This window comes from Erpetoichthys calabaricus, chromosome 5 (assembly GCF_900747795.2).
Source record: "Erpetoichthys calabaricus chromosome 5, fErpCal1.3, whole genome shotgun sequence".
NCBI lineage: Eukaryota > Metazoa > Chordata > Cladistia > Polypteriformes > Polypteridae > Erpetoichthys > Erpetoichthys calabaricus.
In genome coordinates, this window is record NC_041398.2 from 190,672,503 (window position 1) to 190,688,232 (window position 15,730).

At 37.3% G+C, this 15,730-nt stretch overlaps 1 protein-coding gene across 1 annotated transcript in view; it reads left to right on the forward strand.

Moving 5' to 3' along the window:
• Positions 1 to 223: 223 nt before the first annotated feature.
• Positions 224 to 15,730, forward strand: part of LOC114652691 (cilia- and flagella-associated protein 95-like) — a 62,145-nt gene continuing 46,638 nt past the window's right edge. Inside the window, exons 1-3 of the mRNA XM_028803023.2 lie at positions 224 to 518; positions 9,225 to 9,336; positions 13,026 to 13,147. Coding sequence (XP_028658856.1) covers positions 445 to 518; positions 9,225 to 9,336; positions 13,026 to 13,147 — 308 coding nt within the window. The 5' untranslated portion in view covers positions 224 to 444. The remainder of the gene's footprint in view (positions 519 to 9,224; positions 9,337 to 13,025; positions 13,148 to 15,730) is intronic.

The following is a 15,730-nucleotide window of genomic DNA, read 5'->3' on the forward strand; positions in this document are numbered from 1 at the left end:
ATAAATCGATGATCAGTGGTCAACAACACAATTTGAAAGTGAAAATAATATGGTGCGGCCACGTTAAAAGGCGTACTGGTCAGTTCTCACTAGGAAGCATATGTGATACCTTTTGGAATTTCTTTGAAACACAAGGCGGAGAAGAAAGCCAAGGAATGCTTCAGCGGAGCGCTACTAGCGCCCCTGGGGTAGCGCCTGCGTCACCGTGGTGATATGACAGCGTCCCTAGCAACTACACCGGTAGGGCTCTCACCTTCCGCATTTGGCCAGCACTGGAGCAATCGCGATACATATTGGCACCATAATAAGTCAATCCAAACAATTCCGTTAGATTACACGTGACTAAAACAGGCATTTTATTTTCATAACGGAGAGTGAACAACCTGACGAGTGAAAAAGAAGAAACTTAAGTTTTGTTTGTGTAAAGAACCAAAGGCTGTAATAATGGAAACGAAAGGGACTCTCTTCCTCCGTTCAAACCATATGCATTACAGCAGACCCACACTGGTTTCGTGTTGGTAAGGTCTGATTTTTTTCCCCCATAACTTTGCATTTATTCCTCTCGAGCTCTTCTTCAAGATGAGTTTTACTTACATTTCTTTGTCCATGCACCTTTAGGTGTGAATTTATTTATTTATTTTTTATGTAACAGACTTTGTCTAACTATGTAAACTAATAACTTTGAAAAATTAGACAAATAGAATATACATTGTAACATTTGTAAATTTACCTGCAAGGGAGATGCAATCTGGCATCATAAATGACAAATGCAATTCCAGATTAAAATATGAATTCAGTCTGTGTTTTATTAGAGTTACCGAAAAGTCTAGTCTGATTGTGAATAAATTATTGCACATAAAGCGATTGTAATGAAAATCTCTATATAATTTACAGAGTTCTTAGACAAAGTGTTATTCGAATAAAATGCGGATTTAGATAATACAATATAGGATGATAATTGAAGAATGAGTTTACAATTTTACTGTTTGTTTTTAAGTCCCCGAATAGTTTAGCCCCCCTTTTATCCTACTGACTTCTTACACTTTTACTCTCCTTCACGTTCACTGCGGTCCTCTGACCAGAAATTATCGGTAGTGCCGAGTTCTAGCCTTAAGCTTACTTCTTCTGCAATTTATATTTATTTATGGAAGCTGTGCTGCACTTTGGTCGACTTCTGTTGTTTTAAATGTGCTCTATTAATAAATTTGACTTGACTTGACTTAATGTAAGTTGGAAGTTGGAGGCAGCTTTGACCCTGGCAGCTTTCAGGACACAGAAATAACTCTACTGCTGAATAGGCTCTGGTCCTCTGTGACCATTAACTGGATTAAGTGGGTTTTAGTACAGCTCATTTTTGGTATGTTCAACTGAGGAACTGTAAACTTTCAAAGAGTAGCTCAAACATAAATTTTGACCAATTTCGTAATTTTAACAGCAAGATTGTATTATCTAAAAATATGCCTGGAACACTATTTGAATCTTATTACCTTTAAAGTGCTATTGAGATGTACAGCTCAAATCTTCAGGCAGGTTGCAGAGAGGCAGAGCATATTGTCCTAATGCATCCTACCAAGGTCAGTCTGACTGGGGCTTTTTACAGAGAGCAATGTCAGCCATCGCTGTAATCATAGATTTAATGAAGTGGGGTGTGTGTTATGTTATGTTATTGTCATATATCTTAGTAAATGAAAGCTATGGTTAAAAATGAGGCAGATCATTTGGTCATATTTTCCATTTTCATATACTCTGCTGACCTGGAAAATTTGTAAGAAATGTATCCATTAAGGTTCTGCTTATACAGCATTATTTTGCAAAGGTTTGCAATGTTTACAGTTTTGTTGTTTTTTTGAATAAAAATGTATCTTAGTTTATATATTTATTATTCTGAATAAATTGGATACAGAAAGTATCCAGAACCCTCCATTTTAAATGGATTAATTTGGCATTTTTATCTGATAGTCTACACTCTGCCAGCCATAATGACAAAGTGAAAGCATGTTTTCAGAAAGGTTGGCAAATTTATAAAAAAAAAAAAAGAAAAACTGAAATCTTTCCTTCACATAATTATTCAGAACTTTAATTCAGTACTTTGTAGATGCCCCTTTGGCAGCAGTTACAGCTTTGAGTCTTCTTGGGTAAGGCTGTACAAGTCTTGCATACCTGGACTTGTGCAGTTTATTCTCTTTTTTCCCTGGCAGATTCTCTGAAGCTTCATTAGAAGGGAGGATAAGTGCCTGTAAGCTGCCATCCTCAGGTCCCTCCATGGATGTTCTATGGGGTTTATGCACATTGGCTGGACCACTCAAGGACAATCAGAGACCTCACCTGAAGCCAATCCATTGATGTCCTGGCTGTATGCTTCGGGTTATTATTGTGCTGTCACCCCAGTCTGAGGCTGAGTGCACTCTGAAGCAGGTTTTCTGTATTTGGCTGCACCCATCCCTCCATCAGTTCTGACCAGTCTTCCTGTCTCTCATAGCTCGATGCTGCCACCACCATGCTTCACTGCAGGAATGGTATTAGACAGGTGATGACCAGTGCCTGGTCTTTGCCCAATACAGTGTTTGGAGTTCTCCAAAGAGTTCAGTTTTTGCCTCATCAGACCAGTGAATCATTTTCCTCATGCTATCAGAATCCTTTAGCAAAGTCCAAGTGGGAGTTCTCCACTCTACTATAATCAGGCTTCTGATTGATGGAGGGTGGTTGAAATGGTCCTTCCAACACATTCTCCCATTTCAGCAGAGGACTTCTGTAGCTCTGTTAGAATGACCATTGGGTTTTTGGTTACTTCCCTTACCAAGGCCCCTTCTTCTCAAATTAATTATCTTGGTTGGAGAGCCAACTCTAGAGTTAAGGTGGTTCCAAATATTCTCCAGTTTCACAATTATTGGGGCCACTGTTCTCCTAGGAATACACAAAGTTTCAGAAATGGTTTTATATCCATGTGCTGATCTATGCCTCACCATAACTTGATGATGAAGGTCTACAGAGAGTTCCTTGGACTTTATGGCTGACATGCAGCGTTAATTGTGGGAAATTATATACACAGGTGTTTGCCTTTCTAAATGATGTCCAGTCAGTTGGGCTCCAGTCGAGTTCTAAACACATCTCAAAGAGAATTCACAGAAAACAGGATGCACCTAATCACAACCTGGAACAGCACAGCAATGGGTCTGAATGCTTATATAATGAGAGATTTCATTTCTTGATTTTTAATAAATTTGAAAACCTTTCTGAAAACATGTTTTCACTTTGTAATTATGGTTTACTGAGTGTAGACTGATGGGTGAAACTGGCCATTTTTTCCATTTAAAATTATAATCTACACCACAATAAAGTGTGCAGAAAGGGGTCTAAGTATTTTCTGAATCCACTGTAATTACAAATTACAAAAAAGAAAAAAGTAGAGCTATAGACTGTTGTTCATCAAACCATTCACTCAAAAAATGTATTGTTATAAAAAATAGTTTAAAAATCTGTTGTGTTAATTATTAGTTACAAAAATGAATGCAAGATGTCTTTTGGAATAAACAGTCATAATTGAACAAGTGTAATAAATGGCAATATCTTAAGGTTTGCTGTAATGTAACTACAAGTAAAGCTCTGTTTTATGTTGATTCTGTGCTAAATAATATTATAGACAGCTATAATGCATATTTAATCAGAGAATAATCAGTGCTGAAGTCTTTAAAACTCACAGTTTTCTGCTTTTGTAAAATTGGCTAATGATTCCCCACTGATGGCGCTTTGTGACACAATTAAATGATGTCCTAATTACAGGAGAAACATGGCACAAATGTAAAATAAGACATGATAGTGATCCAAAAAGCTGAGATTATCTGCAGAGAAGTAACTATCCTTGTAAAGAATGCCATTACATGGTATTCAGTAAATTTATAAATACAATAAACAAAAAATCACTAATGGATGGGCCTAGCAGTCTGATCGGGTGAGCAAAACATCCTGAGGCCCACCCACCTTAACAGGCCTGTTTTCTTAAATTCTGCTTAGAGCTAAACTGTCCTCCCTTTCAATCTATAGCTACAACCTTCCTGTAAAATAGTAGATGTTTGATTTTTGTATTTTTATGATCTGCTCTGCTCCATGAAACTCAAAACCTGGACTTTAATCAAAACACCAGGGATCCAAATGAGGTCTTGAAATATAATTAAAGCCTTGCTCTCAAACAATGAAACAGGCTTGTAGCTTGTTGTTATGCCAAGGTGGAAAAATAACACAAGATGTGAATGGACCAGGAGAAAAGATTTAATCAAAGCCAAGCGAAAGTCACAAACCAGAAGATCAAGCACCAAAACTGTAAGATGAGAATTAAATAATCAAGGTCAAAAGGAGAGCAAAAGGATCGTTAACAAAGTACAAAACAAAGGTAAACATTTTTGAACTGCAAAATGTTTGGGAGTAACCAGCAGTCTTGGACAGCAACGTGTCTAAATTAGTAACCTTTTGTTACCATTGCTCTATGATATTGGGGCTGCACACATTTGCGTCGTAACTCAGGAAACATGTAAACAAATGCACCCATAACAAATACAAAAATGGTGATGAATTGGAAAAAATAAAAATACAACAAGCTTAACATTAAGTCATAAACAGAAATCAATATTATATATTAATTTCCCTCTACAGTATGAGAGCACAAAACCCAGGAATAATTGCATAAAAAGGTTAAAAATAATATAAGGACAAGACACCAATATAAAATCTGCAACACCCAAAAACAACGTCAAAAATCAAAAAAAGGAGAGGGGGAAACTGAGTGAATGACAAATGACAAAACAAAAGTTCTTTAATAATTAAAGAGTTATTTCTTTATATTCCCAAAGACAAAAACAAATCTCAAAAATTGAATCAAAATGAAAGTGGCAAACTAGAAGCAAGTTAAAGAGCCAAAAATCTAAACCACATCATTCATCTATATTTTTGTAGAAGGAAAATGTCCTTATGGTGTCTCTCTATACATGTAGAATCCATTACATCAGAAATGGGCACATTTAATTTGTTATTGATTAATACAAATACATGATCCTAATTAGTACAATTGTGAGTTCATTGAAATTGTGAAAATGTTCAATAACAGCAAAATGTTTTGAATTAAATGATGAAGTATAAACTGAAGTAGTTTTTTAAAAATATTTTATTGAATTTATTAAAATCAAATAACATTACATACAAGCAAGTCAAGCTTTGCAAAACTAGGTTCGAAACATATCAACCCCCAACCATGAGAAAGAGAGCTAGGCCAACAGAGTAAAACTTTAGTAGTAGGATAAACAAACAAACAAATAAATAAACATAATAAAAAAGGGATGAGAATCTGCTTCCTCAATTTAAATGCTTATTCCAAAATGTTATTGATTAGATCCTGCCAGGTTTGTAAAAACGTTTTGCACAGATCCTCTAAATGAGAATTTTATTTTTTCCAATTTCAAATAATATATAACATTAGTTACCAACTGACTTAAAAGAGGTGGGTTAGGATTCTTCTAGTTGATCAAGATAAGTCTATGTGCCAATAGTGAAGTAAAGGCAATCACAGTTTGTTTGTCCTTCTCCATTTTAAACCCATCAGGGAGTCCACCAAACACAGCAATGGGTTAGGAGGGATTGTGACACCAAGGCTGTCTGAAAGGCATTTAAAGATTTTGGTCCAAAATGATGTTAATTTGGTGCACACCCAATACATGTGACCCAATGAAGTTGGAACTTGATCACAATGTTTGCAGGTTGGCTCTTACCCTGGAAACATTTTGGACAATTTTAAAAGAGACAGATTTGCTAAATAGATGATTTTAAGTTGAATAATTGTATGCTTTGCGCATATGGAGCTCGAGTGAATTCTGTGCATTGCTGCCTTCCACACCTTTTCTGAAATGTTGAGTGAGAGATCATTTACCCACTGTACTCTGGGATCTTTGAAAGGGAAGGACTTTAAAATGTTTTTGTATATTACAGAAATGCTGTCCGAGTCCTCAAGACTGATCAATATTTTTTCAAGAATAGAAGTAGGTGGGAGGTGAGGAAGTTGGGCAGGTTTTGTTTAGCAAAGTTTCTAATTTGGAGGTAGTGAAAGAAATGTGTTGCTGGAAAGTTAAATTTGCAGTGTAATTGTTCATAGGATGTGAAGACATTGTCTATGTACATCTAGGTGATTTAATCCCGAATGTTTTCCAGACGTTAAAAACTGCGTACATTTGAAAGGGTGGAAAAATGTGGTTATCGTGCAGAGGTGCCACAAATAAAAGCTTCTCTGTCTTGAAGTACGTCCTACATCAGTTTCATATTCTGAGTGAGTGAAACACAATTGGGTTGTTAGTATATTGACAATAACTTGTACTTATTGGAGTACAAAGCAAGAAATATAAAGAAGTACTGCAGGATTTTATTTCTATTGTGGACCAAGCCTGTGTATGTTCATTTATTTGTGTCAGTGTCCAGGTTTTTATAGCTTGTATATTTGCTGTCCAGTAATAAAATTGAAAGATAGGTAGAGTCATACCACCTTCTCCCTCAGTTGAGCTGAACTAGTTTTGAGTGAAATGTAATGGTGCAATGGTCTTGAGGGCCAGGGAAGCATCAGTAAACTATGCTAACCCGATTATTGTGGCTAAAAATGTGACCTGAGCTGGGAGGCAGCAGTGCTAACCAATTGTGTCCCATCTAACATTGTCTTCCACAGCTTTATGATGTCACAATGGATTCATGGTGCTCTGGAAAAAAAGTGTATCTAAGCTGTTGAATTTTCAGGAAATTATTCAGTGAACAAGGTTACTGGTGAATCCAGCAAATCCGCTGAGAAAAACACTTTGGTGAACTTTGCCAATCAACACTAATTGTAAGATTCAAAGTTTCAAGTGAGCGGAAGATATATGTTAAATATCTTTCTTTTAGGAGTTGGCAAAAGAGATAATGTTGTTTAGCAAGGTCATTACATTGAATCATCGATTATCAACCATTACAGGAGCAATACCAAACTCACTGTTACAAAATGAAGGACTATTCCCTATTGGTTTCTATTTTTTTCTTTGTTGTATGAGCACTAAATCTTCCCCTATGATTTGTTGAAAGTCAGGTTCTTATTCTATAGTCCAGCTATGCTGATGTCACACATCGTACATGCATACTCTACATTGTCCAGAAACATGCTGTGTTTGTGGCCACAAAATAGTATTATCCAAAATGTATAACACTAAAAACATTGTTGCCTAAAGGAAAACTCAGACACAAAAAGGCAATTTGATTACAACGGGGTGAAAATAGTAAAAGTCAAAACTTTAAAAAATAAACATCAGTGGTCTATCAAAACAGAGTGAAAACATGAAAAATAATTTATTGTCACATTACTGACATGCTTAACTATGGCTATGTCCACACTACTACATTTTCATTTAAAATCACACGTGTTTGTCACCATTTTTGCCTTTTGTCAATTACTACCTCCGTATTTTAATCCCTGAAAATGGAGATATTAGAAACTGCTCTCCAGAGCCATAAACTTCTGAAACTACCAACTCAGTGATGCATGTAGACAGGTGAAAATGAACACTTTAATCGCACTCTGCTTTATTCGTGCATATTATGTAGCCCTTCTCTGATTGGATCCTTCTCATTACAATGTCTCATTCCCTGATTGATCATCTTCACAGAAGAAATCCATATTCCAACATTGAGGACACAGAGGAGTTGCTTTTCATGGTGCTTGTTGTGCTGCTTACCAGTATGCATCTGAATTACATTTTATACAGTTTCAATGCTGAATACATGTGCAAAAGGCAAATAATTTACTGGTTGCTACAGTTTTGTGATAAATCCCCCTGGTTGATGACGTTATTTTCTCTTCAAGGAGTTTTCAGCCAATGCATGTACACCCAGTGTAGGTGAACATCTGTGTCATATAGGGTTGTTTTAGTGTGGATGGAGACACTATGTAAACGACGTGAAAATACTAGTGTAAACTTAGACTGTTTTTATTTAAAAAACGTTTTTTTTAATGAAAACATAATAGTGTGTATGTATGTAGGCCTGTGTAAGAGTGAGGCAATCAAAGGGAAAGAGAATACTAAGTACCAAGGAAGTAGATAAGAAAAAGCCTAGCTACCCCCCAAGGACCTGCTATGACTGGACTGAACCCTCTTTACCTTGTCTGGTGGCTTAGCAACTTGTCCACCTCTAAACTGAGACAAACTTCATTTTTTTATTTCTCATCTCTCCCTCTTAACTAAGTTCTCTTTCTTTCTTCTTCCAAACATTCCACCAAGGAGCCTTCACCCTATTTCTAGACTCAGTGAGTTGCGCATGCTGAGGCTTTAAACTCCATCCTTAAGTTAATTCTGGTCCAATTTCCACAATTCATTCTGTAGTCAGGGATGGTCCATCTTTGATTACAGTGATTCAAGGTTAGAATTCCCCCAGCATCCATTAGTGTTCATAAAATCCTCTGCAGCTCTGAAAGGGCCAGGTCAACTTTACAACTCCCTAACTGCCTTTTTCTTTAAAGGGGCAGCACAGTCCCAATTCTCCCAGTATAGTTTATGCTAGTGGCTGGGAATGAAAGTACTGGTGTAATGCCAGTTCTATCTGTCTTGCCTTTAAATGGGCAACTTGGTTCCATCCTCTCTAGCTAGGAATCTTGTGCTACGATCTGTCATCCAGCAGGTATTGTGGCTACTTGCCAGACTTCTGTGGCTTTTCTTTCTTTGTTGGAAGACATTGAGATGCACTTTCTCTCTGCTGTCTAGATTAATGTTGAACTTTTGCCCTCAAGTTTCTCCTCTCTCTAATATTTCTGTAGTTTCACTCCACTCTGGAATGTGGAGGTGTTCTTTCAATGCTCAGGGTTTACAGTAGGGCTTTACCCTTCCATGTGTCATCCCTGTAGTGCTCTTGATATCCGGGTTACTTTTCACATTTGCTTCAGCTTTGTTACATCTTCAGAGTTCTCCAAATTCATATTAATCACCATGTGTCCCAATAGTTCAGAAGTGGGAAAGAAACATTAGGTTGTTACACATGTGACAAACTATAATGGACAGCTTTGTGAACAGAAAATGTAAATGGGATTAGCACTGTGAATTATTTCAAATATGCAGTGGTGCAGGCTAGACACTGTTAATAAACAAAGTTCTTAAGTGAAGATGCTTCTCAAGTTTCGACTATGATTTGAGTTTGTTTTACAGATTTTTTTTGTTTATTCATTTTACCCAAAGGCACCAAGCTAGAGAAGCTGAACCAAAGGACTATGATGTTGCAGCTTGTCCAACAGGAAAAAAAGACCTGCACCTCTCTACCTACAGACATTTTTCCAGTGGCAAGGCCGAGGTAGGTAGTGCTTTGTATTTATTCCCTAAAATGTATGTGAGTCTGTATTTTTCAAAACTACTTAACTCTGAAGACATGTTAGATCAGAGTCTGCATTTTCATTTTTAATACAAACTAATGATTAAAAGGCTAAGGTCTCATGGTGATGTAGTGGTTAGTGCTTCTGTCTACTTGATCTAATATCCTGGTTTTGAATCTCACACCCAGTTATTTCAGTGTGGGGTCTACTTTGGAATTACAGTCTTCCTTGCACATCCCAAAATTTTGTGTTTCAGGTTACTGGCCAATCTACATTGGCCTCATATAATAAGCAAGTATAGGTATATATGTGTCAATTGGCCCTACGATAGACTACAGACTTACCCCCTGCTGGTTCCTGTTTGATTCTGATGGAGGCAAACAGGGTGTACACATCATGTCCATGAAGCTAGATTCGAAGTGTTGGATGATAAAAGGAAAGATGGATGAATAGTAAGGAGGCTGCTTAATTTTTTAAATGATTTTTTTTCCTTCACACCCAGTATCTCACTTTAATCATATTTGTGAAAAGTTTTGTCTAAAGAATCTACTTTTTGAACAGACAGATAAAAGCATTATATGGAAGGTGGATAATTAATAATAATTATAGAGGAAGGCACTAGATACATATATAACATTCTACAGCATTGAAGGTTCTCTAAAGCAAAGGGCCCTACATAATTCTTCCTGGAGTTGGCCACACAGTCAAACTGAGCAATCATAGGAGAATGGTCATGGTATGAGATGTGACCAAGAACCCAATGATCACTTTGGCTGAACACCAGAACCTGGTTGGAAATCGGAGAAACTTCCAGAAGGACAACCATTGCTATAACACTCAACCAATCTGGGCTTTATGACAGGGTGACCAGGCAGAAGCCTGTCCTCAGAAAGAGACAGAAATAAGCCTGCTTGGAGTTTTTTAAAAGGACACAAGAAGAAAAAAAGATTCTCTGGTCTGATGAAACCAATATAAGCATTATGCCTGGAGAAAACCAAGCACTTTTCACCACATGTATAATGAAATGTCAACATTGAAGCATGATAGTGGTAGCATCATGCTACTGGGTTGCTTTTCAGCAGCAGGAACTGGGAGACTATTCTGGTTGAGGGAAAGCTAAATGGAGCAAAGTCCAGAGGCAGCTTCATGGCTGAGGTCTCTAGGACTCTAAACAAATCCAAATCATATTATGTGATATCATCTACTGTTAACTTCTGCTCCGTACTTGTAAAATTTTTATTTTTATACTGTATTGAGGATTTGTTCTGTTTTGTGTATTGTGTTGTGTTGACCCCCTTCTTTTTGACACCCGCTGCACACCCAACCTACCTGGAAAGGGGTCTCTTTTTGAACTGCCTTTCCCAAGGTTTCTTCCATTTTTTTCCATACAAGGGTGTTTTTTTGGGAGTTTTTCCTTGTCTTCGTAGAGAATCAAGGCTGGGGGGCTGTCAAGAGGCAGGGCCTATTAAAGCCCATTGCGGCACTTCTTGTGTGATTTTGGGCTATACAAAAATAAATTGTATTGTATTGTATTGTATTGTATTTTATATCCTTAATGAAATCCCCCTCCAGAGTGGTCTGGACCTAAGACCGAGCCAAAGATTCACCTTCCAACAGAACAATGAACCTAAGTGCAAAGTAAAGACAACATAGGAATGTCCATGAGTTGCCTAGCTAGAGCTCATACATTAACCCAATCAAAGAAATCTGGAGAGACCTGAAAATAGCTGTCTACTGATGGCCTCCATCCAACCTGGCAGGGCTTGAGGAGATCTGAAGAGAAGAATGGCAGAAAATCACCAAAATCCAGGTTTACGAAGCTTGTCACATCAAACCTAAGGAGACTTCAAGTTGTGATCACTATCAAAGTTGCTTCAACTAAGTACTGAGTAAAAGTCTAAATACTTGCTTCAATGTGATATTTCAGTTTTTTTATTTTCAATAAATCTGCAAAAAATAGTAAAATCCTGTTTGATCCAGAAGCTTATTTCTGACAGTTAAAAAATTGCATTATTTTGCAAAAGTATTGTGTTATTTCTCAATATGTATGGTTACAATAGAACTGTGTTATTTTGCAAAAGTTTGCTTGCTTGGGAAGCACATTCTCTTGCCTTCTACTGACAGCTGTTGAAGGAGAGGTTAAACACGTGGGTAGCGTGCAATCAAGTGAAAAGCATTGAACAGAGATTTAATCCTGCATGTGCTGAGGGGTAAATTTATTCTGGCCAATTTAGGTCCTTTGAACGGTACAATCACACAGCCAATCAGAAAAGAATGTGGTGGGTGCAATCTACTAATTAAAACGAAACGTATAACTTTTGTTCAGTTCTTGTTACAAATCTTTTCAAAATAATGCAATGCTTACTGTGTAATAAGGCAATACTTTAGTGTAATAACACAATACTTTTGCAAAATAACACTTTTTATTGATGAGAATAAGCTTGTTTTCCCTTTGTAATTCTGAGGTATTTAATGTTGCCTGATGTGGGGAAAAAATGAATTTAAATTTGAACAAAAGTGAAGCGAAAGTGAATACTTTCTGAATCCACTGTAGATCAGTGGTTTTCAAGTTAAGTCAAACAATTTATCATTTCTTCTTGTACCGTTCCAGGCTAACACCACAGTTTAATTTTCTTGGTTTATTGCTTGAGAAGTTAGCAGTTGTGTTCACTAAACTCATTTTTATATTTGGAATTTGTGTCTCAAGGAAAAATAAAATAGGTTTTTGTCACAACGGTAACCCAACAGTTTAGATCAGGGGTCTCCAACTCCAACTCTGGAGAGCTACTGTGGCTGCAGGTTTTCATTCTAACCCTTCTCTTAATTAGTGACCAGACTTTGCTGCTAATTAACTCTTCGCCTTTTTAATTGTAAATGTTTACAATTTTTTATTTGTGAACTATGTAGCATTATTTGTATAAACAAGCTGTTTACTTTCAGTATTTACTTTAGGAATTTTAAGACCTTTCCATAAGTAGATCAATGTTTATTTTTCTATGTGCACACTTTTAGGCCACCCATTATCCATTTGCTAATTTGAGTATGTAAGGTGGGATGGCCCGTCACAGGATAGGCCTATATTGACCCTTGTGCCCTTACTACCTCAAACGGTGTCAACTTAGAGTTGGCAGTTAAGCTAACAGGTTTGTCTTGGGATGTGTGAGGAAACTGGCATACCTGGAAGAAATCCCATGCAGATACATGGAGATTATACAAAATCCACAAAGCTAGTGCCCAGGCTGAGCCCTGAGGGAGGAGTGCAAACTGCTGTGCCAGTGTACTGAACAGTTTTTAAAGCTTATTGGAACTGTTTCAAATTTGTGAATGTGGATAGATGTTTGACCTTACAAATAAGTACTATGCTAAATTAGGATGTATTGAACCAAATGTGAAAAAGGATATGTAATTATGTTAGGCCACTCTAATTGCTGTTTTTTTTGTTCATATTATTATGGATAGTACAGAGGGTCATTGCACTTCTCAATATATTTTTTTAATGTTATCATAACATTCAGTTTTTATTTCCTATCATGTCTATACACTGAATATAATACTGCTAAATAGTAATGTCATTTACTGTTTAGAACATTCAACCACTTTCTTACTGGAGTCAGGCTTACTATAGCCTATCAATTTTACATTTCATATTTTTTACGTTTTTATTTAATAGGGCTGGACAACAACTACAGAAGCTCAACTTTCTCAACATCATTTAAAAAAAGACTATGAAGTGAAGGAAACCCCAAAGCCTTTTCTTTCAGCACGTATTTTTAGTGCAGCAGGGTTTGAAAGGTAAGAAGAAAGCAGCCTGAGAAGGTTCAAGAGTCCAAACCTAAATGCAATCAAGCAAATAAACAGCAATATTTATTTCTACAGCAAATGACAAAGTTCAAAATGCTTTAGAAGACATCAGACAAGTGAGTAAATGTGAAGAAGAACAAATTAAAATTAGATAAGAATAATTCAATATGCAAAAAATACATAACGCACACTAGATAGATAAACTGTATAACTAATGTGGGGAACAGCCCGGACACAGACAGGCAGACACGATGGTTTCACCCAACACATGTTTATTTATCATATTTATAGTGCACATACCCAGTGCCGAAGCACCAAGCACCCCTTTAAGTCCTGGCCACAACACAATGCCTTATTAGTCTCTGGACCGCCTCCTCTCCTCTCTACCAAGCTTCATTCTACTTCCACACGACTCTTGCCCCCGACTGGAGGGAGCCGGCCCCTTTTATTCACCCCGGAAGGGCTCCAGCTGCATCCTGGGGCTCGTAGCCACAACTCTGTGTGGTTGAAACTCCAGCGGTGAAACCGGAAGTCCACTGGGTGTCTCCAAGTCTCTTCCCCCCAGTACTTCCCGGTGTGGCGAAAGTACTGAGGTTCAACACTCCCAAGGCATTGTGACCACATGATCACGGGCCCCTACAGGGATGAGCTTCCAAGCTCTGTACCCGTGGTGCCCACAGCAACCAGGGAGGATGCCCCCTCGTATTCCGGAGGATCCACAAGCCCTCCTCCGGTCCTCCTGGGCGTCCCGGCCGGGCATGAATGCCCGCCGTGCACCACACTAAGAGAAACAGAGTCCTTAAATATAGAGTTTCTAAATGGAAGGTCAGTTGGCGAGGTGGACAGAAAAAAAAACAGTTAAACTTGAGAGAAAAAAAATCTGTAGGGGTTTTAGGCCAAAAGACCACCCAGCCCCTACTGGGCATTCCACCTAACATAAATATCCTCAAGTCGTTCTTTATTGTTTTTTTAGTCTTCATCTTAGAAGATTTGATGCAGTGGGTCTTGTGAAAGGTTGAGGTACCTGCTTTCATTCAAACATTCAAACATCACTATGCATGACTTTGATCAGGTAGTAGTGGAAGAAATGAAAACAGAGAAAAGTGAAGATTAATAAATACTGTACTGCAGAATCATTTAAATGTATGATACTTCTATGCATATCTAGTTTATTAAGAGAAGAACTAAAATGTAATTAGGAAAAGGACAGATTAAAAAAAGTGGGTTTTTAAAAATTTTTTAAATGTTAGACAGTATTACCCTGGCATATTACCTCTTAGGAAAGTATTCCAGATTTTTGGTGCATAATATAAAAGGCCACCTCTCTACTTCTTCAGTGCATGGCTTTTGGATTAATAAGCAAACCAAATTAGTACTTCTAAGCTTATGACCATGAGTGTAGGGGGACAGGCACTCCAAAATATAGGAAGGAGACTGATTATTTAAAGCTTTATAATCCATTAGCAGTATTTAAAAGTCAATTCTAAAGGAATTGTAAAGGTATCCAATGTAATGGTGCTAAGACTAGCGAAATGTGCTCAGATTTTCCTTTTCTGGCTAAGGTTTTTGCTGCTGCACTCTGCGCTAACTGCAACCGATTGATGTCTTTCTTAGAGTAGATTAGAAAAATCTTAATATTCACATGTAAAAATTCATCATTCTTATGTAGACCAGTTAAGAGTGCATAAAGGTTCATTTATTATAAAAATGATGGACAGGAGTGTACAGGGATACGGAGATGAGATGCAAATAATAAGTAAAAATAAACAATGTTATACAGACACAGCCATATCTCTCTCCTGTATCCTTTCTCCTTGCTATCTGTGGCTGCTCTTCCTCCCGACTCTGGTGCTACTGCTACTACTAGACCTCCCAACTCCAAATACAACTTGCATATGGCAAGGAGGGCCATGTTAAGACCCCGTACAGAACTGCTTCTAGGGTAGGCCAAGCTACCATTTCCGAGGTCAAGAAAAGGCTATGGAACTCCTGTTTAAGCAAACCATACTGCACCCAAAAATGATTGTTTCTGTATCTGTTAATGAGCCCCTGTTGTTTATAGTGAAACCCAAGAAAAACATTTAATCTAATATTTTCACAGAGAACAGAGAAAATTCCTGACACATTAGGCTTCAGCAGGGGCCCAAATTGAACAACAACAAAAGATATCAAAATGCAAAATTATTCATGCCTCATAAACCACACGTCAGGTCTCCAGCTGTGTGCTCACAACATTCCATGATGTTGGATAAAATATTGCTAAGCAAACCTTTTCTGAAGAATTCAAGCTTTGGAATGGAAGACCCACCTACCTTGTTCAAGATTTGTTTCATGGACATTTTGACATTACCTGTATTTTTCTGTTTCTCAATTTGTTCTCCTTTTTGAAACCCATTGTATTAAGAATTTTGTCTACTACAAACAAAGTGGAATAAGTAACAGATGAAAAAATTGTGGAGTGAATTATTTATTTTAATATTTTGATTAAATAAGCTTAAATATTGACCATTACCTGACACATTATGATTAAAGCCTGCTTTCATGTTAAAAATGTTAAAATTGGAAGAACAATAT